General features: G+C 40.8%; 1 protein-coding gene across 1 annotated transcript in view; it reads right to left on the bottom strand.

Moving 5' to 3' along the window:
• Window positions 1-24,058, bottom strand: part of arb2a (ARB2 cotranscriptional regulator A) — a 166,439-nt gene extending 142,381 nt beyond the window's left edge. Inside the window, exons 1-6 of the mRNA XM_004544388.4 lie at window positions 23,976-24,058; window positions 23,172-23,312; window positions 21,611-21,712; window positions 18,093-18,193; window positions 5,697-5,762; window positions 4,166-4,357 (exon numbers count right to left, since the gene is read on the bottom strand). Coding sequence (XP_004544445.1) covers window positions 4,166-4,357; window positions 5,697-5,762; window positions 18,093-18,193; window positions 21,611-21,712; window positions 23,172-23,277 — 567 coding nt within the window. The 5' untranslated portion in view covers window positions 23,278-23,312; window positions 23,976-24,058. The remainder of the gene's footprint in view (window positions 1-4,165; window positions 4,358-5,696; window positions 5,763-18,092; window positions 18,194-21,610; window positions 21,713-23,171; window positions 23,313-23,975) is intronic.
• Between the last annotated feature and the right edge of the window lie 410 nt (window positions 24,059-24,468).

Here is a 24,468-nt window from a genome sequence, read left to right as displayed (position 1 = left end):
CATCCCCTCCAAACCCCATGGCACGCACCCTACACCTCCACCATCTCAGTCTCAGGATGCAGAGCATTGACAGGGCCAGAAGGTAATGATACAGCTGCCATGATGCAACAAGCAGACCTGTCGACTGTCAGGAATTGAAATCATGAAGGAATAAGCTGTCATTAAGAGGCCCTCTCCCCGTAGTGGAGCTGTCAGATGCCTGCCTTCTGCCTACTCTCTCTCTATACTCCTGTCTCTCCTCTGCCAGTCCCAACCCATTTGCAGTCACTCCCTCGTCTTCCTCTTATTTCTCTCTTTCTGCATCAATCCTTTCCACACTCCTCTCCTTCTTTCCACTTCTGCCCTCTTCCAACCAATCATAACCTGTTTCCCTTTCTGCACCCCACACCCCATCAACTCGGCTTTTTCTCAGATTCCTCTTTTCCACCTCTTCCACCACTTTGTGTTTGTTGCTGGAGCAACCTTTTCTCCTTCTCCTCTCACCTGTCATTTTACTTCTACACTTTGGGAATAGCATCACTTAGATGTGCACACATGCACATAAAGACAACATGCATGAGGCCTACACAGATGGCACAAACATTTTCCCTCAACCCAGCATTAATGTGCACTGCGCCAAATAGTCCCGAGTATACCCTGCATCCAAGTGTGATGTGTTTGCGTCTATGTATGTGTGCTTTCTCTGTGTGCACGTGTCTATGTGACTTATATTTAATGTATATGTTTTTGCCAGGTTATTAATGTGTCACCATCATACAGCAGCGTGAACAAGACATGGGATGAATATGGGAGAAAGAGACAGGTGATGGGAAGTAAATTGCGGCGTAAGAGACAGACTGCCCTGAGATTCACCCAACAATGTGATTGTGTGTGCATGTGTGTATGCGTGTGTGTTGCGTGAAGGGGCTGATTAACTAGCCCAATCAGCAATTTTTCCTACAATCGCCTGATTGGCAGAGGTGATCCCATCGGAAGAGAGGAAAAGCTGACTCGAGCTTCTGAGGAACATGGCGAAGAATTCCAGAGTGTGCTCGCACTACATCCACACACATTACAACAGCGCTGTGAATTAACAGTTTTATCCGTATGTGCGTGTGAGTAGTGATTCTGTGTTTTGCCAAGCCACAAGCTCCCCCAGATTTCCTTGAATGCACTCTAGTTGACCCTTTGCTGCAGGCTTTGAATTTCCAATCAGTTTCCCATGAGTAACATCACATGAGCTACACTCGAGACAACAGATTGTTCCCACAAAACGGACCCTAATCTAAACATAATTAAAAATTATACTGAGAAAATGTGACATTCTGACCCAAAACCACACTTAACAAAGTTATAAATAAAATAATGGCATGTGTGTTGCTTTCACACAGTCACACAGAATAAGCCTGTTCTAATGAACAGTTTAAGTCCAGACACCTATTTTTTTTTAGGTCTGCACTCCTGATGATGGGTTGGTTACTTTCACACAGCTCATTTTCAATTAAATGACTTTAATTAAGTGGATATATACGCTATTTTCTTTGATTGTTTTGTCAAAATCAATCAGTCAATCAACACGATTCCTTAATTTTCCAAAATGACTTCTGACAAGTCAGGAGCATTGTGTTTAGCAGCAGAACATATCCGGTAGGTAGACAGAGCAACATTTGATAGCCACAGATTAAACTGCTGACAAATAACATAGAAGCAGATGTAGTAAGGAAAGATTTGGACTGCAACCCAACATAAACACATGTAGCAACAACTTCACAAACAGTCATCTCTTTTGCCCAGGGAGGGATAGGGGCTACTTGTCAGGTTTCAGATCTCACCTAGTCATCACAATTTTTGCTGTACCTCTCTTCCCACATGTTTGGATTAAGAAGTCCCCTTGGCCGACCAATTAGGCATTCATTATAAATACTGACACAGAAGATAAATTTAAAATAACGTATTACTCATGTCATGTCGCTGTGAGTGTTTGTCTTTGTGCTGGTTTACTGGGGAAAGGCTGTATCTTTAAAGAGTAAGATGGGATTCATCTGTCATTATGATGAATTAGTAGTTTGCACAGGTATGTGAGCTAGCCAGATAAAATGTTTAAGGGGAAGCGCATAAAAGGGGAGTAATAACATCATACAATTACATGTCAAATACCTGATATAATATGGCCTGTGTATGCTCAAAGAAATATTGATACCACTACGTATTATTAAATAAACGTGGGTGCCTTTTTATAACGTTGGCTGGTAGTGTAGGGTAGCTACGGAGTTTCTCCTTCTGTGCTGGAGGCAGAAAAAAAAACATTTCAATTCATATCCCTTTTTAATTTTTCCTCTCACCTCAGTACGTGCTTTCATGCAAAACTCTTACAATAAATATAAAGTAAAATCTAAAATAAAATCATACAGTACATACTGTAAGACCAAAAAGGGAAATGACAAATCTTATCAAATTTGTAAAGTTGACACCAAAATCGCGATAAAGTGAGTCTTTTTTGAAGATGGTACAGTAGCTGTAACTCCGGTACATAAGACATCGAGAGACACTGTGTGGTATAACATAATATAGTACAAACATGTCCATAATGGATGCCAGCAGCATGAATTGACTGTAAATGTGTGTGGCTTTTTCTCCAGTGCGCTCACAGTACAAGGCCCTTGTGCAGTAAATGTCTGGATGATGATTTGTCAGGGTGCAAGAACACGATTTCTTGTTTACTATGATGAATGGGCAACACTCGCACCACACACACACCATGTTCTCTATATTGAAGCTGTCACTTTGGCTCTCCACAGCACAACCCTGCCTTCTCCAACTGTAACACCAGCCGGGGTAACTGTATTAGACAGTCTAGGGGTACCTGATTCATCCGTTAGCGCACATGGACACACATGCGCTACTCTAACTTCTCCAGTTGTTGTACACAATAGGAGAGGGATTTACACAGCAGCGTTTTTATGTTAATCAGATGGGCAAAACGAAGGAAGGCGGGAGAAAGAATCTAGTCTGTGTCATCTGGAAGAGTAGGTCATTATACATGAAGTGGTAGTGAGGATAGAGAAGCGGGTGAAAATAATTAGACAGAAAGAGGTACCTTTTGGTTGCTGACACATACATTTGTGAAGCAGCCTGTGAGCTGGTTTAGGCATGCACACAATAACATGCCTCACTCTTTTCACATTATATATCAAACACGCATTCCCAATTTGGCAGTCTGTTTAAGCTGCTGATTTTTACCATCTCTCCCTCTCGAATAAGTGCTGCTGTTCCCTTGCATCGCTGTCTGCTGTTTCAACCAGTCCCCCCAGCATCCACCATTAGGTTTCTAGAAATTCAATTTAATTCCATTTTATTTGTATAGCACTAAATCACAACAGTCACCTCAGGCACTTTAAATTGTAAGGCAAAAACCCCAAAATAATAGTGAAAACCTCAACAATCAGATGACCCCCTACAAGCAAGCACTTGGCGTAACCTCCAGTTTTTATGTGCACCTGTAAAACTAAAAGGCTAGAAACTCTACATTGTTCCCTCTCGCATCTCAGTCATCCATGAACACATGAACGCTACACAAGAATTCTGTGAAAAGGAAAAGTGAAGAAAGTCTTTCGGTTTATTAACAATACAAATGAAGCCAAAATTCAGTGCGTGATATCATTTGATGGTAGGAGTTTGCACCTGTGACTGTATGCCTGCTCATTATTTGCCTCTGTGATCATATGAAATGTGAAATGTTCAAAGTGTTCAGCATCATAATTTCTCTTATGACCCCAGGGCGAAGTTTTCTTTTCTTTTCCTACGCTTGCGTAAGCTGTACAATGAAGTTAAACTGAAGTGAGTCGATACAGTAAATCAAGAGTCTAAACTAATAAACCAAAAAGCATGCCTGCAATCCCATTCCAACACCGAGTGAAGTACATAACATCTAAAATATGATTCCACACTGAGTCTAACTTTGCCACAACTGCTCAACAGCCCCAAACATTCAGGCCTGTGTTTCAAATAAACTATGTGCTGCACCCATCACACCAAAATCGTACAAGTCCTACAAAAACCACCAAACCAAAGCTGACTCCCAGTTTTGCAAAATAAGGGGGAAAAAGAAAAAAGAAACAGGTCACAGACCAGAACATTCGTTCAACAGATAATAAAATAGCTTGAAATTCTTTGTTGTGACCTCTACCTGCATGGCTCTTTCAATGAAGGGGATCTGTGTCCCTGAGTTCAAGTCCTGGTTGATGATTAGCCTACGGGCCCACTGACCAGCCCGCACCACACCACTGCCCTGAATCAGCACCAGCAGCTTAGATGGGTTGGATAAGGCATCTGGGCTGAGGTAGATAAAACCGGTGGGTTCATCTTCTGTGGCATCCACCTGAACGTCCAGAAAAATACGGGTTACCACGTGTCAGCGAAATGTAATTCATTTCAAATACAATGCTTTAAAACAGTCTTGTTGTGATTTTATATGTACATCTCTGAATTCTATTGCTTTAGAGGAAAAAAAACACCTGAAAAAAAAAAAGATATTTTCCATATGTAAAGTTCATGAGTTCTCTTGTGTGTACTCTAAAAAAGCTCACATGCATCGATACATTAACCACTCAGATAACAGTCCTTATAACAGAGAGTAAAACAGAGAGAGAGAGAAAGTGTGTGCCGTTGTGCTCCACATCCAGTGCTTCTTTGCATCCTTCCCAAGTATGCCTAGAATAACCGCTAAGGAGACAAACACTGTCCATAAAAGCCATGGGTGGCAGCTGCAAGAACTTAATCCAAACAGACAAAGGGAGCCAAGTGGGGGAGAAAATCGTACCCTTTATTCTCTTGTGCGCCCTCATTCCTTCTCCCTATACTTGGCTTCGGTTAATCTTCTTAAAATCTGCGGTCACAAGTTCAATGCCATGCAGGTGGACGGACCCACCACCAACACACACACACGCCGCATACGTGTGGGCGGGTGGGCAGCAGAAAAGCATAACAGAGCAATTTTCCAGGGGAATAATGAGATAAATAGGCCAGGCAGATAAACCAGTAAAAGTGTATGGGGGCTAATGAAAGGCGCTGACTCTGGCTAGGTGATTTATGGACACTGTTAGTGCTGGAGCTAACTTTGGCATGTTTCTAAACACTGGCGCTGCCTAACATCCCCATAAACGCGCACTGAAAAATGATCACTACTTTTATACACAGAAAAAAAGAGCAGGAATGGCGAGGTAAAGGGGGGGAAAAAAGAGACAAACATGCTTCCAACAACAAATAAAAGGAATTAAGTGTGCGTTCTGAGCCTGGATGAGCTGGGCAAAGAATAACTCCACGATGGCAGAAGAGAAAGTCCCCTTCAGCGCAATTGAATGCAAAACAGATTAAGCATCAGCATGCTGCGCCTCTGTGCCTTTGAAATGAAACGTCACAATACAGTTAATTTGTTGAGGAGACACTTTTGCACAAAGGATGTGGGCAGAGGAGGAGGGTAAGAAAGACAGGGAGTAAGAGAGAAACTGAGTGAGATAGAAAAAGAAAGACAAAGAATGAATTGGGAGAGCTGACTCCTCACAATCCCCTTTTCTTTAGTTTTTTAAACAGAACACTCAATATCATAATCACACTCTGAAGCCTAAGCATTTACGTCCATTTTAATATTTAATACTCCCTTTAATCTTCAATGGCATAAATCAAAGAAGAAAATGCCTCCTTTCAGTATGGGTACTTACTGGCAGGATTTCTTTAGTCATGTTGCACTTTTTCTCCAACAGCTCATAAACATACTGAGTGATGATCTGCAGAGGAAAAAAAGACACAGAAAACACACAGTGAGACGTTACACTGATAATACAGTCTTAAAGCAATTAATAATTTTATATTGCTGTTGATACAAATCCATCCCACAAAAGTCAACTAAACTGTGTGCATGTGTGAGCAAGTAATAGCACCCACTGTCAAGCTTACAAACAGAATAAAAAATACTATTCACAGCCCTCGTTTGCCCTCTGGTCTGTGTGTGTGTGTGTGTGTGTGTGTGTGTGTGTGTGTGTGTGTGTGTGAGCACGAGCAACTTGAAAGGGTCTGGATTGTACTATGTGTAGTGTGTGTACGTGTGTGCGAAACACAGTGTAGTGAGAGTGTTGAGGTTGTAAGTGCCAGGAGAGGAAATCTCCTGTACAAGCGAAGGGCTGATGTAAGTTATGTTTATCCCCGCAGCCACAGCACTAAAGAACCTTATATACCGAGTCATTCCAACCCCGGGCCAAGCCTTTCATGGTTCAGTGACATTAACAACGTTCTTTTCCATTTTCCTTTTTTTTTTTTCTTCTTCTCCCCCTGTCCTGCTCAGCTGAGAACACAGAGAAGCACTCGGAACAGATTTCAATTTTTGATCAGGTGTGAGAGAGAGACAGAGGAGTTAACAGTGATAATAGATGGCAAGGCACGCCACCGCTAGCAGTAAGATGTAGTAGAGCTATTGACGCTGTTATGATGTCTCAACGCATGCTATGACAAACTCTCTGTCCTGTACATGTCACAACAATTGTGTTTGGTTGATGGACCACAGAGGGAGCTGCTGCTGCTATGGAGGCTCACATTGGTTTGTTTTAGAAGTGTTAGTCTTACTAAATCAGGAAACCAAAGGCCAGCCGAGGTGCCACAGCTACGCAGCGCGCCCGAGCTTGAGTCATGCTGAACCCATCGACCCCCAAACACAAACAAGCAACAACCAGACACTGTTATGTCTCGCCGCACGGAGCGGGATGATGCCCAAATGACATTAATGTGTGGAAAGGAGAAAACCTGCGCTGAGACTTAAAAAACACCAGAAAGCAGACATGCACACAACAAGCGGAACAGGGATTGGTCATTGCATCTTTTACTAAATGAAATGTTTGGTTAACAAGTTAAAAAAATATATATCCATTTATAAATCCAAACAATGTCAAATCATACAAATTGACCTTCACAAGCTGCCAGTGTTTTGCAGAACCCAGCAAACTTCCTGTGCGTACTAATGAAATTACTTATTTAGAGAAGGGAAAGGATCGCTGCTCAGTGCTACAATGCCAAGTGCAAAAATGTTCTGAATCAGTACAGAGAAATTAGAAGAAAAGCAAACAAACAAACAAACAACAGTAACGCAACATTTAAGGGACATGAGGTGTTCAGCTTTTGCAACTTTTGGCACAAAAATAAACAAATAAATAAATATTCTTTAATTCTTTAGACCACATTTCATTGTTTTATGTCAACCATGGAACAATGAAATTATGCAGATCTCTAAAATTGCATGTACCAAACTTACTTAATAGATCTTTGGAACAGCAAGGTCAAATGCAAATTACGAACTCACAAATAAATAAATAATACAAAGAGCAGCTTTCGCGTCAAACATGAATTTAATGATAATCACAAAACTGTAACGTTATACCCAAAATAAACTCAGTGCTAACGTAGGATACTCCTTAAAGAGCAAAACACAAGAATTACATTATGAATCAGACACATATTGGCCTTATGCCAGCCAATCAAAGGCCAGCAGACAGACCAAATGAAATCATTGATTCTACCATTTGACCCTATGGGAGGGTGGTGGTAGAGGAGCTAAAACAAGCCCACCTCACCCCCACAGAACCTCACAGCTAATTCACTAAAATGTCAGCTGGTCTGATGAAGACTAAAATGATTCTGGGCCTCAGTATGCTAGTGTTTAATGACATCAATAAGCTTCACAGGAAATTTCATTTGCAGCATGTTATTTGTTCTGTGCCTCAGGTGGCTCAAGAAACATCTGATATAAAATAAGCAGAGAGAGTGATGGGGAATAGGGAAAGGAGAAAAAATGTGTGTGCGGGGAAATGCAAGAGTTTCACTGCATGAATATGTTTCCACTCATAAAAGATAATGTAGATTATAAATAGGAAAATAATATTCAATGGACTGCTGGGTCATCGTATCAATTCTCTTTAGTTTATAATGTCAAGATCCAATAAGAGCTAAAGAGGGACAGTGCCACCACACAACATCCGAATTCCTTAGTAACAATGGCACAGACTGGATACACACTGAAACACGCACATACACAGGCAACCTACTTCTGTGCCGGCCTCCGAGGACTACGTCTCAGCAGCTGATCAGTACAATAAGAGAGGCCTCTTTGTCACCTAATTACCAATGTGTATTAGTGCTTTAATGAAAATGCCTGCAGGATGCAACTCTGAGTGTCTACATTGTCAGCATCAGACGATAAGACAAGCACGAGGAACTGATTTGGCAAGTAATATTAAGACACACAAAGAGAGGGGAAGCAAGGGAATGAGATGGAGAAACACAGAAACATGTTTATAGGAGTGAAATCAATAGGTTTCACTGCCACAAATGCTACCATGATCTTTTTATCTGCAATTCGCTTGTATTATCAGGCTAACAAGACACAGGCACAGCATTATTTTAAATGGCAGCGCAGGTTTAAATTACATTAGTTTAGACTATTGTAAAAGGTTGAGGTCAAAGTCCCACACTACATGATGTTATCTTCAGGGACACACACAAGTGTGTCAGTTTGCAAAACATTTGTATCTGCACCCTTTACTTGGGTTTTTTTTTTTCAGCCTTCAGAGAAACAAACTCAGACAGAATGTAAATGATGATAAATTATACTAATAAAACAAACTTTCCACATGCCTGTGATAAATATACGCAGATCCTGGGACAATCTTTGGAGTACGAGGTCGCCTCTATGTCTGTGGTTTGTGTAGAGGAAGCATTGCGGTGATGAACCATGAAGAGGGGGATCAGAGAGGAAGGAAGGGACTTAGAAGGAAGCTCAGCAGGAGGAAAGAAAGAAGACATGAAGGGAGGGATGTGAAGAAATCCCCAGGACACATAGTCTCGTGCCAGCTCCCACAGCGGTGAACAGCTGAGAGGAGAAGGGGTAATTGAAGAGGGGATGTGGGAGAGAGAGAGAACAGTGCAGTGCATGGCCTTGATAAGAGGCCCTTAAGTGGGTGGGCAGTGACATCAGCTCCTCGCAAACTCCTGGTCATCCCCATAACAGTCTCCTCATCGCTCACAAACAAACACCACGCCAAGGTCTTAATGAAGACCATCGTGGCTGCAAGTAGATATACTCTTAAACTCCTCACAGAGAAGAGGACCTCCCACATTAAGTGTGTGTGTGTGTGTGTGTGTGTGTGTGTGTGTGTGTGTGTGTGTGTGTGTGTGTGTGTGTGTGTGTGTGTGTGTGTGTGTGTGTCTGTGTGTGTGTGTGTGTTCTCCCACTGATTGCAACAGTCATGCCTGGTTTGGCTGACCGCACCTGGGGCAATAAGCAGCTCAATCTTCCCAGAAACACAAAATAACAAATATTGGGAGTAAGAGAACCAAGACAGGAAGAGGAGGAACAGGAATAAGGGAAAGCAAAGCAAATATTAAGAGAAAAGAAGGATCGGAGCGAGAGGACGACAGTGATTAAGCAGGAAATGGTTTTGATGCTCAGTGCAAAGGGAACAAAAACTGGGGTTATAACAAGGAAGCAAAAGAATGTCATAATCTAAAATTAGCCCACAGACAAAATCATGAAATACAATTTGTTTGTATGTATTAATTATTTTTTAATAACATATTTTTAGCTGTTTTTCAGTCTCAACCTTTAAATAATCCAGAGTTTAAGTTTGAGAGCCAGTTTCAGGAAGTTAAAACAATGTAATTAGAAACATTTGTAACACTTACTGAGGCCACTGAGGCCACACTTCTTCATCTGCAAAACTATATTTAAGTGGAAGAAGGCACGTGTGAGGACATAGTAAAGACAGAGACACATACTGTATACACACATACACATGAAACCGAAGCAGAAGCACACATGCCTCTTGTCTCTCTAGTCCAGAGCCCTCTCCCAAAGCCACTTAGCCATAGAAACCAGAGAGCAAGAAGAGGCATCAAAGCTGTTTATATAATGAAACTGAAAGAGCTGCTCCGTGCCGTATCACTGACTGCACCCAGAAAAGCATTCCTTCTTCTCCAGAGAATAGAGGAAAGGAAGAAAAAGAGGGGAGAAAAAAAGAAGAAAATCCCCCTGAACAATGCAGCACAACAACAGCGGCAACAACAGCAAAGCATACTCAGAAAGAGAGATACTGTGAAAATGAGAGTGAGCGTGAGGCAATAGAAAGGTTGTTTATTTTAAGTCAGCCTCATGTACCAACAGAAAATGTATTAAAATAGGCCCTATTGCTGTGAATTTGTGATCTGTCAGTCCGCGTGGGAAACAAAGAGAGAGAGACAGAGGGAGAGAGAGAGAGAGAGGGAGAATGCTATAATTCCCATGAGGTCTCTGTCATTCTTCTGTCAGAGGAGAGAGGGCTCTCCAGGGGAAGAGAAAGTTCTCAGACACAGACAGACAGACTGTTTACACTTAGCGTGGATATCCCTCTCTCTCACTCCTCTCTGCCCTCCCTGCACTGCTCATCCTAATGGCATCATAATGACCTCCTCAGGTGTTAACTGAGAAGCCGGCAGAGGGCTAATTCAAACTAAGGTATTGTATGCCTCGGTGGGTGTCGGCAGCAGCGACAGATGTCTTTGCTGTAACTACCAGCTCTCCTGTCTTTTCCCCAACAGCCCTTCCACCCCCACCCCCATCCCCTGCCCAATTCCCTTTTCTTTCATCAACTCAAATCCACCTCACCCACTCCTTGCAACCATTTTTTTTTTTGTCTGGATGTGTCTGCTTCCTCCTTCGTGCTCTCGCAAAAGCTGCAGCAGCAGTTTTAAAGTGTTTTGGGAATGGATACGTGATGGCAGTCGGTGGCTCAGGGCAGACAGCTGTCATTTATAGTTCCTCTTTAGAGAGATCCCATTAGCTTCCCAACAAAATGGTCCACAACTGTTATGGGGCCTCCTGGTGCTTTAAGTACAGTATGGAAGCCTGTCTCCAGGGTTTCCATCATTGGCTGGATGCAACACTTAATGACTGCTCAATGACTTTTTATGGGTAACTCAAAGAACCTCTAAAAGCAAAGAACATAATCCATTTCTTGTTCAAAATGGGGAAAGAATGCTTCAAAGTTTGTTTAACAGAACAAAAATGTAAAATAAAACATCTGATTGAATAGCCTGTGAATCCAGTTAATAGTAAATAATATTTCTTATTACACCACTACTTCCCTACTTCTCAAAATAAGTCAAGTATATGACTGCTTTTTTCTTTGGATGCTCTTTGAAGACTAGAGTAAAACTAAAAGAGTAGTTTCTCAGTGTATTTTCAAAAACACTGTCAAAGAATTTGATTACAAAGGTTGGGTAGTGTTAAAAAACAAAGATGCAATATCTCACAGGTAACTTGTTTAACTGGCAACGGGTCAGCAACATGACTGGGTATACAGTAACTCCAGCAGAGCATAGCTCAACAATTTGGGAATAATGCCTATTTTCTGGGAGGACTGAGACTGAGAAAAAGGCAGGCTACACTCTAGACTGATGGCCAGTTATTAAAGGTACAGCAATTTAATCATAACTTTCATCAGCAAAAGTACTTTAAGATAAGGGGCATCTACCATTACTCTCAAAGGACAAGCAGTAAAATCAAAGGCCAAACACTTCAAGCAGGCTAAATATAAAGGAGATGTGGGGGAAAACATTCCACATTGTTGAGCGCAGATTTATTGTATGAGTAATATTCAAGCTCTGTTCTTTGAACACCTCCACAATTTTTGTCTCCTTCCTTTGTTTTTTAAACATTATTATGTCACACTGTGTCACAGAAATTGTCTCGTTAAAATTTAGAGGCAAAAACACTTTTACACTATTTTACACTTTTACACTTATTTGCAAATTTTTACACTATATAAAAGTTTGCAAATAACAGTTCAGTAGTCAACATGATTTAAAACAGCAGGTTAATTTGCTAGTGTTAGGATGTCAGTGCTGAACACAACAACGCTGTATTTGTTTCTTTAATATTATTATGGTAGCCAAAGTTACAAGTTCACAGACCCAAGACAGTATGTACAGTGCAATTCACACACTGTGTTAGATTAAATTAATCCAGATATTAACCCACCCACTGAACAATTTCATTGGATTAAGACTAGGTACAATTATAATCACCAAAGATTTTCTTTTGGCTGACTACAGTTTTTTGTTAGAAACCTGTTATACCTTCTTATTGAATATTTGCGCAGCGGGATTTATAATGATGCAGGATAATAACCCAAAACAAACCTCGCAGGTTTTCAAGAAGTATGTGAAGGCCAAAAAGAAAACAAAGAGAAAAAACAAAAGAGGCATTTACACACACCTGAGCTCAACACAAGGGAAAATATGCAGGGACAGCGAGCTTTCCTGACACCACAAAAAGCAATCATACTGGAAAACATGGATTTTGCACACAGGCCTATCTCAAGCACATTATGTAATTAAATACTAAGACATTTTTTCAAAGATTGAATTTTAATTTCAGATCACAGCTCATATCATGATTTCTAATTATAAATAATTAATGCCATTTAAAAGTATCTTCACATTTGGTCTCAGACTTTTGTACCACGCATTTTATACCCTTCACTTGTTCTAGCACCAGTGCCCGAAACCTTGGCTAGCAAGTCGCCAATATGACAACCAATATCCATAATGTGGAAACAGAGTGAGACAGGAGGAGAAAAAAAGATAACAGAGGGACTGTAGATATTGTATGAGACAAGAGAGAGAGAGATAAAGAGACAGTGAGAAAATGAGAAAGAGAGAGAGCGAGAGAGGGGGAGAGGGAGAGAGAGACAGCTCTCTAATTCAGCCATCTGGCTAGCTTTACTTCATTATAATATTCTGACTGTGTGTGTGTGTGTTTACAAATTTGTGACTGCCTTCCATTCGACAGATGCAGACAGAGCAGAGAAGAATCCTCATTTATTAACAGCTTAATAGAGCTCCATCTGGGCCAGACCCTATGCTTGTCTCCTATCAGAGAGATTCATCACCAAATCACTGGAATTAGACTACAACTGACACCTACACAGGCTGAGGTGACCCTGCTGCATTGAATAACATTGCACAGATAGCCCACTCTTTATTAAGCCGTAATATGCCATAATGATAACACTGAGAGCCAAAAATGGGAAATGTCACTATACCAGTAGTGTGTGGGGTTTTCAGGTGGGTTTCTCCAGTCCTATCTGTACAGAATAACCTAGCTTCCCTTACAAAACATAGTTCATATTATTAATAAACAGATGCTTCTTGAGTACATTTAAAGGTTTTCAATTTATGGATCTGAGGAATAACCTTCTACTAAAAGTCTGCTATATAGCGTACTATAAGTATTTCATTTATTTTACTAGATCTAAAAATCAGGGCGCTATCTAACCTTATGTAGCATTTCTTGATTTTGGAACCACAGCCCAGGCACGTATTTCCCCCCCTCACTCATATGCAGAGAAATATGACCAGTGGTCTCCGAACAAAGTGGACTGGTGGAACTTCTCTCACATACCATCTGTAAATCTCTCTACATAATACCAACATTATATGGCAGAAATTCGGAATGATTTTTTTATACATCAAAAATTATTTGCTGCTCTTGTGCTCAACCAAAATTTTGTTCCCATCTCTTTCTTTTGCTTGGAGGCCATCACACCAACATTCTCGTTCTCCCTCTTTCTATCTGTCCCTCCATTCAGACGAGGCTGAAGTGCAAATTGGACATCTGGTGCTGTGATGTGTCTGACAATACAGCCGCCACCCTCCCGCCTCCGCGCACACAGACACACGAATGCACGTGCACATACAAGGAGTCCTCCACGCAAAATGCAGAACTGTGAGCATACAGTGATGGTAAAAGGAAGAAAGGAAGGAGAGAGGGAGAAATGGACAGAGGCATGGAGAAAGGGAGGGAGAGAAAGGAATTTGATTGAACATTAGGGGGCAATGATGAAGCTATTCTATTCACACTGCCAGGGGCAAACACATGCACCCATGTCCTTGTGCCATCTTACACAGCTCTTGGGCTGAATGTAGCTAGTTCTCAGACCGTCTCAGGTGGCTGGCTGATAGAGGGCATTAGGGTGTGTTGTGGAGTGGAGTTGGCTTATAACAGAGCTGTCTGCATAGAGTGTTGTTCCACATTTACCCTCATGACATCTGCAAAAAGTCTTCTGTCTGACATAAAGAACAGGATGATAGTGTTGAAAGAAACGACTACACAAACAAACAACAGCATGCAGTAAGAATTCAAGGAGAAATACATTTGCATGCATTGGCTATACAGTTGCATAAATAAGCATACAGGTATGGCTTTGTACACACACACATACACACACGCACATCCTTAAACCCACACATAAAGAGGCTGACTAAGCACCATAACCTACTTTTACAACCAAAGGCATACAATTCAGTAGTTGTGTCTATTTATAATGGAGCATATTTCTTCCCAGCAAAAACAATGCATTTGTACTTGCAAAGCTGTATGAGAGGTACAGTATTCATTTTCTTGAATCATCTGTGGCCTAAAAACAACAGACAGATAATATTGCTTATTCAGGTAGTGCTCCTTTCTTCTTAGCCAGTTAATCTCCCGAAGCACAACTCATACAGTATTTGTTCTCATTACACAAGCTCACATCAACAGGGATTGACACTATTTCCTTTCTCCTTCTCTGAAGAAGATATAACTGTCAATTTTTTTTAATCACAGGATGAATAAAATTTGCATACATTGTGCTTGATGATTATTTGCTTCATCTGAATGCTTGGCCCCCCTCAGATGCTCGAGTTCAGCTGGTTTAAATATCTGTGTGTTCTTTCTGGGCCTTTGCTTTCCTGCTACCAAATGTTTGTTTCTACATCCTCTTTAGATGCTGGTAGATAGCGCCCAAGCATTCAAAAGAAAGGGGGGGGGGGGGGGGGGGGGGGGGGGGGGGGATTTACAGACGGCTCTCAAAGGAGCTACTGTATACAGCATAAAAAAAAAAAACAGGTAATCCCACAAACAGGTCTATCACTTTGCTTTGAACTTCAAAGAATGTTCACAACAATTAAAAGCAACATAGTAGGGAATGCAAATTACAAAAAGAAAAAAAAGAAAAAGATTACAAAAGAACATTTGTCTCATTATCTTAATGCATATTGTATGTTGTGGAACAGTGGGAGTGAATTAGAGGTGAACTTTATAATGGTGTATGTTTGGATATACAGAAAAAATATTCTGTATATCCAAAAAAGGTGCATCAAAGAGCTCCACAGAAAATATTGAGCTCTGCTTAAATAATGCCTTTCGTTAAAGCAAAATTCTTTCAAAGGTACTGTCAGTTTTTTTTAGTTTATTTAACAGAAAAAATAAAATTGTATTCATAAATATACAATTATTAGTGTGTAATTAGAAATACTCCTATGGATCTTAGAAATGCATAGGAGCAGACACCAGTTTGTGAAAGCCGCCATGTTGCCCCACCATCTGAAAATACAGTGACTGAGATGGACACTATCATTACACCTCTCTGCATTTTATGTATGTGGCTAGAGACTGGCCACATGCGTAGTACGACACAGACAGAGGAGAAGAGAACATTCATTTTAATTCGGGTCTGCATCATCAGACTCTACGATATGAAGGATCATATCGATGTTTTAACATCTGAGAAGAGGTCCCCTTCACCAAAGAAGTGAAAACAGAAATAGACAACGCGACTGACATATCATGTCATTCTCTTCCTCCTCTTTGCTAACTGTCCAAGCCCAATAGTGTCAAGCTAACAGCAGCTAACAAAGGCTAACAGCAGCTAACAGCTCAACAGTTGCCGATAAAAAAGCTCAGGATATCTTCAACAACTCACCTCAGTATTGCTGTCATTGAACAGCCATGAACTTTACTGACTCGTCAACTTGTATCGAGCTCCATTCACAAAGTTTTATAGCTTCCCCCGAAGTAAATAGACGTGGACACGTAATGACAGCTGAGATAAACAGCAGACTGACAGTCTACACTTAGTACAGATGTATTTTGTATTTTGAATTGGGAGGGGTGAGAAAACAGAATTCAGCTGACTGCAAACTGCTCACATCTAGTGGTGAGATTTTACAAAAGGTGCCTTTAAGTACCTAGTGACACATCTAGTGACTTTTTGGACAAACAGTCACCGAAACCTACAGATGAGTGTAAAGTCTCCTCTCCCACCATAAACAAACTGCTCTCTGTGGCTACGCAGTTGAGTGAGAGGCTGTGATCTACTTGCACAGATATACACAGTGTTGTTTGGAAGGTCTGGGTAACAAATCATACTTGAGAGCATTTTTAATGACCACTTAACATTTATACGCAGTCATATGAAAAAAAAGTTTTCATATGACACTATGGAGGTCGGTGAAAAACGAAGTACACTCTGCTTATCCAACACACCACATATTTACATACACATTCACACAAGCAGTATTTAACACTACCCGCTCCTATCTATTTGTATACATTTATACTCTGAATCCATTGGGCACAACTCGGCATTCAGTATCTTGCCCAAGGACACTCTGGCATGTAGACTGGAGCAGCTAGGGATCGAACCTACCAACCTTCCAATTAGAAGAGGACCTACTCTACCTCCTGAGCCACAGCCACCCCAATTAAGAGGGTAAGTAGGAGCCAGGTGCCACAAATCAAATGCACTTGATGAACTGATTATCAGGAAGTGTGACCACGTCTTTAAATGGAGAAGTGTGGTCAGTTTGCTGGTGTGGAGCATTCGGATGTCTGTTAACACAATACCACAATCTTTCCAGGAGTCGATACACCAGCAAATTCACTCTAAGGTGAAACCGTGCAATGATCAGAGAAAATGAAAAAAAATATCATCACAAAGGCTTCATCACAGTTATAAAATCAAGATTCTTAAAAATAAATACAATTGATTCAACTTAAAGACAAGTCTTTAGTCATGCTGAGAAATATAATAAAAATATGAATTCATTTGTACAAGATCATGAAAATCAGTAAAAGGAGTGTGAATCTACAGGGTGCCAGACTTCCATGTTTCGAACCTAATAACTTTGTTTTTACAGCGAGTAGTGTAAAGCAATATCCTAAAAGGGACCAAAGCATAATGTTTTCAGGTCAGAGGAAATAATAAAGTCATAAAAAGAAGGATGATTATCAGCTGAAGAAAATGAGACTACCTATACCTTTTTCAAGTTGCTTCTCAAAGTTCAGCTTTAGGTTTGGCAGAAAGCTTACATCATGATGTGAGTCCCTCACTACGTAATGCTAGAAAAACAAGCTCCAACGTTAACTGAGCAACAAAAACTGAACTTAAAAGTATTATTTCCCTAAAGTAGTGATGTCACAACGCCAACAATCCGTTGGCTGAAAGTTGTGAAAGTATGCTATTGTGAGATTTTTGTTTTAGCTTAAACGAGATAACATTAGCGTTGGTTTAAAAAGGCTAAGATTCATTGTTAATACAGAGAGTATATAAAAAAGAATTTCCCGATTTCAAAGTGCTTTAATTGCACAGCTGTTTACCGGTGGAGATCAAAACAGGGGACTCGTAAATTTCACATGTTTGCAGATAGGTGGGATCCCAACAGCAGGGACTCTAGAAATCCTCACAAACGTATGGGACGGGTTTGGCTATTATATGGACCTGTGCCATGTGTCTGGAGGGGGGCACATTGAGCACTTCTGAACACTACAAGTTTTACATGTAAAACTTTATATTCAGAAAGAATTTTTAAATTTACCACAAGCTTTTATGGCTAATAAAATGAGCTTTTTTTAAAAATTAGATTATGCTTTTTGATACACCCTGTGTATGTTTTTAATGTAAAGTGAACAAAAGACTTATTATACTCAGCGGCTGTAGATTCTATCGCCTGTCTTTGTAGAGCAAGTTCAAAGTGCTTACTTAAAGAAGTGCTTAGAATACATTCTGTATTTTAGTTGCCTATAGCTTTGTGTGTCAGTCTGAGCCTATTTGCTGTCCAAACAGACAACAACCAGTGCAACATCTTCTCACCAGTCAAGACAGATAATCCTAATAAGCTCAGCAGCTGAAGCCAAACTTGATCAATATGGCCCAACTGAAGTATAATAAAGCATACTATGAACTGGCAGGCCAGCAGAAAAAGCAGTGTGTTACCTCTCCAAGAGCTTCATAGCGTTTCTGGTTCCAGCGGTGGAGATCCTCCCTGGCATTGAAGACAAAGGGTTCACCCGTTTTTATATGGCGGAGTTGGCCATCTGTTGGAAAAAAATGTAATGGGACAAAAAGAGACGTGTAATAATAATAAACAATGCCTTTCTATTATTTCTATTACAGCGTGCAAGTAAAGTAGGCGAATCCCTGCTCTTGACGGCACATCAAAACGTACATCTGCCTGCCAAACTAAACTTGACTTTTTTTACTGCTTATTTTTTATCCCCCCCATCTGGCAGGTACAAGGCCCATGGATGCAGCAGCATTCTTCCAGTCACGACTCCAACAGCCTTCTGGGTTGTCTGGCAGGCCAGAGCTGGACAGCTGGTATGGTAAAAATTCTCTTTCCCTCTCTCTGTCTCTTCACTCATCTAAAAAGCCTCTCCCCTTCCTCTTTAACAGTGCCCATCTCCCTCTCCTTCAGTGCTCACTCTGGCGACAGGCCACAGTTCTGTCCCTGCCTTTTCCACCTGAAATCTCCAAGAGCAAAGACTAAAGTGGGTATGGGAAAGGTTCTCAGTATGTTTTGTGTATGCGTGTGAGCATGAAGGGAGAAAGTTCGGCTGGCAAGCATTAGGCACAACGACAACTGCTCCTCGTAGTTCCTTTGAGGATGTTGTCTGGGCATCAGCCAATCACCCTAAGCAGTAGAGCTTACACACACACAAAAACCCACACAGATCAGAAGCTCCAGCCAGGAGGACCAGGTGTGGGAATACAGTAGGTGTCACTTAAGTATCTGCGCTGCCGTAAATTGCTACAAGTAAGCCACACCGCCATTACTACACAAAAGAATTGACAGAGAAAACGAAAAGTCTTTGGAACGATGCTTAAGTGATTTATTATAATTCAAGGAAACGAGGGGAGCTTTTAGTATATTCAAGATGTATTTAATGCAAAACAGTCCTAAGATACAAAAACAGTGTTCAGAAATGGATCTACTTTTTTCAGCAATTACCCTCATGTGGCTGTGGAACCCCTACCTTAGCAATGAGCCCATCGATCCTCCAGTTGACACTACAACACAATAAAACACTAAACAGTGTTAAATTTAATTTTGACCTTTATGACTGCAAAAATTGCAAGAGCTAAGCCACAAAAAGTACACATACTTAACCCAAATAGCCAGGGGGCTCTCATATTTTCTCAATTATTGCAAAACGTAAAAACCATCTAAGATATAAATAAATAAATCTTTGCAAGATAAAAGAATGGGCATTTTTTTCATTTCCTTCTAAATTGCCACCATTTTCACACCTCTATCAATGTGATAAATCGTACATTGCTAGCTCACTGTATATAACAACATTCGCTTTCATAGTTACTTGTTAGACAACCTGTAATCCTGAATGCAGGTTCGGTGTCGCTTTGCATTAAAAAATAGATTTGTGCCTGAGAGGTACACAAGAAGTTAGGATAAAGCAGTGTGCACAAAAAGTACTTTGAAAAAAAAAAAAATCAATTATGCATTCGTGGAGGGGTGAGGATCTAAACACTACTTCCTAAAAGAGGAGCTATAATGAAATCCTACAGTAGCAAAGGTGTGTGTGTGTGTCTGTGTAGGTGCGTGTGTGTCTGTGTGTGTGCATGCATGGGCTGGGGGTGATCAGCTCCACCGTCTCCCACATCACATCCTCTCAAAGGAATAACATTTTCTCAACTTTTCTCCTCTTTTTCTGTCATAATTAGCATTCTGTTCTCAATTTGGCCGCTTAATTAGGTGTACATAACCTTGGATTTCCAGTAATGGAAAACCGCAGGGCTAGCAAGATGAAGCCATCATCTTCAGTGATTAAGATACCTGCAAACTATTGTACACAGCCTCTTCTGTATTCACATCATTACATGGTCAAATTAACATTTTTGTTCCACCTGTCTCTGGCTAAAGTAGCCCGAGAGCAGCTATATAAATGCCTGCAAGCCAGAGCGACTGTGTGTCGACATACTAGAGACATTGCCTGAGGGCCACCATGGCTTTAATAGAAATGCTATCCTTCAAAAACAGGCCTGAGTAGAAACTGACAAGACATACAGATTGGTAGGGCTGCGCAGTGTGTGTGTGTCTGTGTGTGTGTGTGAGAGAGAGAGCAAGCTCTTCTTCAGCTGGAGATTTTACACAGGATGTGAAAATAGAGAAATACAGAGGAAGGGATATAAAAAGGGATGAAAGGAGACAGAAGGAGGAGGAAGAGGAGATGGAGAGTCTCTGAATGTGTTTCTGCCTCCATGGTAGACTGAGCTGGGACTTGCGGGTGGGGTAGAGTGGTTGGCGGGTGTTGGCATAATAGCCGGTGGGGGCTAAGTCTCCATGTCTCTGTTCTTAGGCACAGCGAGGTTATGCAAATGCTCCGTCAGGCAGAGGGCAAGGCTGAGTAGGTTACTGACGGGCCGTAGAGTACACAACATGTCCCCCACTCAGCCAGACAGACAGCCAGTAGAGACACTGACAGAGAACAGAAAGAGGGTGAGAGAGAGAGGAAAAGGCTACAAAGGAATACTAAGCCAAAATCCCGAGCACTACTACCTTTCCAGCTCTTCCCCTTTTCTCCACCTGGTTTGATTAAAGCAAGCCAAGAGAATCCTAAAGAGACTTTCATATCATTTACACCCACACCACTTTGGCTTCAGCTCTGCTCCTTACTCTAATGTTGAATGACATACACCTTTACTTGCTCAAAGAGACATTGTCATTAAATATAAAATGCTGACATAACACAAAAGCGAACGGTAATGATTCCAGTTCCCCAACCTGAGGACCATGACCCATCTAGCACTCTAAGGTTTAATCTCACGGATCACAAGACGACAAAAGAAGTAAATCAAGGCAGAAAAAAGTATTACCTTCTTTTTTTTTTAACACAAATCTGACCTGACTTTTACAAAATTTGCTTACTGGTGGATTTCATCAGTTTGCAACAAAAAGTTACAAGCACACATTGCTTTATTTTAAGGCTTCATTGGAAACCACTACAGCTGACACGTGAAAGACAGAGCCTTGTATATTTCCCTGGAATTTACTTCCAGACCTTACAGAGTTTTTTCCTCAATCCAGATAAAATGTAACACATTCACCTCAGTTAAAGAATTATGTCTATGCTGTCTGCAGTGTTACTTATGGCAATGAGAAACTTTCTGTATCTCTCTCCCTTGGGTTTGAGTGATCTAAATTTTCTTATCGGGATCTGTGTGAAGGTCAGTGTACCATTCAATTTGTTGTGACCATGCAGATTCATCCATGACGCTATGACACTACAGAACTGTGCACGTGTCAGCAAAGAAGGCTACGAGTAGACTAGAAAAAATAGCATAACTCATCTAATCTTTGTCATCTTTGACATCTCTAGATGTCATGGGATTTGGTGTTTTTTGTTACGGCAGCAGGCTTTGTGTAACTGGTCAAACCGTGGAGCTCATCATGACACTTTTGGCTTTTGTTCTAAAAAGTAAATCTATGCACTCACATTCATTAAAGGCATATTCAAACTCCTCCAAGGTTTTGGGGAAAGTGAAAGGAGGTTCATCTTTCTTCATCAGTTCATCCAAGTCTATTCTTGACAGCAAATCTGTGGGAAAAAAGCAAATGATTTTATTTCAATGACACAAACTCCATCCATCCATCCGTTTTTTCAACTTATCTGCATTATACAAAATCCACACATTCATTTTGTAATCTCCGTTTCTCTCCCACAATGTTTAAATCACTATGTACATTTTACTTTCATTATCCCCATATGACGAAGCAACAGATGCGTGTTTAAGCTAAAAGGTCTTCTTAAATCATCATTAAGATGTATAGTGGGTAGAAAAGAGAGCATTCACATACAATACATGCAATATATACATTAAGTATAGTTTTAAGTTCAAGAGACAAATGTTTAACATATCCTAACAGAGAGATACCATAAAATGTCTTGGTAAGGTGTAAAACTGACATGTGGTTATTCAGCAGTCTACTGGGGTGATGTATAACCATCCAGCCATTTTCTTCCACTTATCCAGTTCAAAATCACGGTTGGACCAGAGCCTATCCCAACTGTCGCAAGAAGCAGGGTACACTCTGGACAATTGCTAAGAGGACTAACATAGAGTTAAGACACTCTAGGCCAAATGTATGGTCAATTTAGAATGACCAACCCAGGGAGAAGGGGCCATAAAGGTGATCAGTCACTGTTACACTTTAAGGGCTCTCAAACTACTTCTGACATGACTGGCAAGGTAAAGGTTCACACCGAACACACCATGATTTTTATTCATCTTGAACAATAAAATTAATCAAGGTTGATCCATCCAACCATCCATCCATTTTCTGATGCTTATCCAGGTTCAGGTCGTGGGGGCAGCAGTCTGAGCAGAGAAGCCCAGACTTCCCTCACCCCAGCCACCTCCTCCACCTCATCCTGGGGGACTTCTCCTGGGCCTCCTCCCAGTAGGGTATAACTTAGATGCCCAAACCTTTTGGTCCTTTCAAGTCAATTCATATTTTTATAGTTTGAATATATTTTTATAGTTGATTCATACTTTCATAGTTTTGGTTCATTTACTAAAATTAATCACTTTTAGTAAATGGAGTCAGTCAGTAAAGGTCAGCATAACAGCATCAGCAAGTTTTTAATTTTCCCTAAAGAAAGAATATAGCATGTTAAGTTGTATATTTCTCCCTAGCTGTCCTCATCCTAAATGCAGTGGCTCTCTTTCTTACATTTAAAGAACCACTGTTTTAAACCACGCTTTTAAACTATTTCCCATCATTTAAGAAAGCTTTTTATTTGTTCTTTTTAATTAAGAATTATATATATATATAATTTAATTATATATATATATTTTAAAGACATTTTATTACAGCTCATAATCTTATTGATTTGTGTGGTATTGAGTCTGAAATGATGGTGTGCCTGCCGTTAGGTCAAAATAGAAGAAAAAGACCTTAATTTGGTTCAGAAAAGTAAAGCCTGTTTCCCTCTGTTTTACTAATTCTCCTTAAATGATTATTTATTAGTGTTATCATTATTAATAATAATTCACCTTTGAGTGCAGTAGTTTTCTCTCTATCTTCCTGGCCAGCAATCTGGGCCATGATGATCCACAATATGAACAGGGCTGGTGTTGCAGCACAAAAATGAGAGAGCATGGGTCCTTTCCTCCCAGTGATCACTGAGGTGAATCCTGTCAAGTGACGCAATAAAAAGAATAAAACCAAGAATTGGGCATGAGTTAGGTTAGTACCATATATAAAAATATTTCTCAGTATCAGCCCTCTGTAAGACCACAATAGCAATTGGGTCACAGCATGCTGCACCTATAAGGTTGCAGCAGGCCATAACATTTGGGATGTTACTGCTCCGTCCTGCTCTCCTGTAAACACAACAATCTCCCAGTTTCTTAAAGAGAATGAATTAGTGATTAGTTACTCTATAATAACACAACACTGCAGCTATCTGTCAGCCATAATACCATAAAACATGGAGGAAGTCGTGTTGCCCACTTAGCACACGTGCAACAGCTGAGTTAAATATGCAAACACAGAGAAATTCTTCTTCCTTTAAAACTGCGCTGAAGTTACTACAAAAGCGGCATTCATTTTCACACGTTTAACTCTCTCTGACTCCTCCGTCATTTTCTCCACAACAGAAAACATCTGTTTATGCTCTGTGAGAAAGAAATCCCCTGAAAAAGAGCCAGCCCCCTAGATGGACCACTGCGAGCGGGTACAGCAGGATATTCGTGTTTTTATTAGACGTTTATTTTAACCAAACGAAGCAGAGAGGATCGAGCAGGGAACCGCTATTTACAGCGGATGCATGCATACTTTCATTTCGACTCACGCACCATTAGCAGGGTATGCGACTATCCAGTTGTTGCTGCTTCCTTGTAATTTTGTAAAACAGGAAGGACTCTCGGCAATGCTGCATGGAGCGCGTGAGGCTTCCGGGTTACCGGGGCAACGGACTGGAAGATCCATTTAAAGAGACAGTAGCACAGCAGCTGCAGGAACTTGTACAGATGTTCTCTGGCGTGTGATTGCCATCAGTTCTCTGATCCTAACTCTGTATTGCTCGGTGATAGGAGCATAGTTGATCGAGCAAATATGCAACCCTGTGTTGATTTATATTTAATAAATCAACTATAGTTCGCAAAATATCCAATAGTACAAAAATATAATACACTATTCCCATAACAGTGTGGCGATCGTGGCTCAAGAGTTGGCCGCTCGTCTTGTAATCGGAAGGTTGCCGGTTCAAGCCCTGGCTCGGACAGTCTCGGTCGTTTTGTCCTTGGGCAAGACACTTCACCTACTGCCTACTGGTGATGGTCAGAGGGG

This window comes from Maylandia zebra, linkage group LG12 (assembly GCF_041146795.1).
Source record: "Maylandia zebra isolate NMK-2024a linkage group LG12, Mzebra_GT3a, whole genome shotgun sequence".
NCBI lineage: Eukaryota > Metazoa > Chordata > Actinopteri > Cichliformes > Cichlidae > Maylandia > Maylandia zebra.
This window is presented reverse-complemented; position numbering and strand designations above follow the sequence as displayed.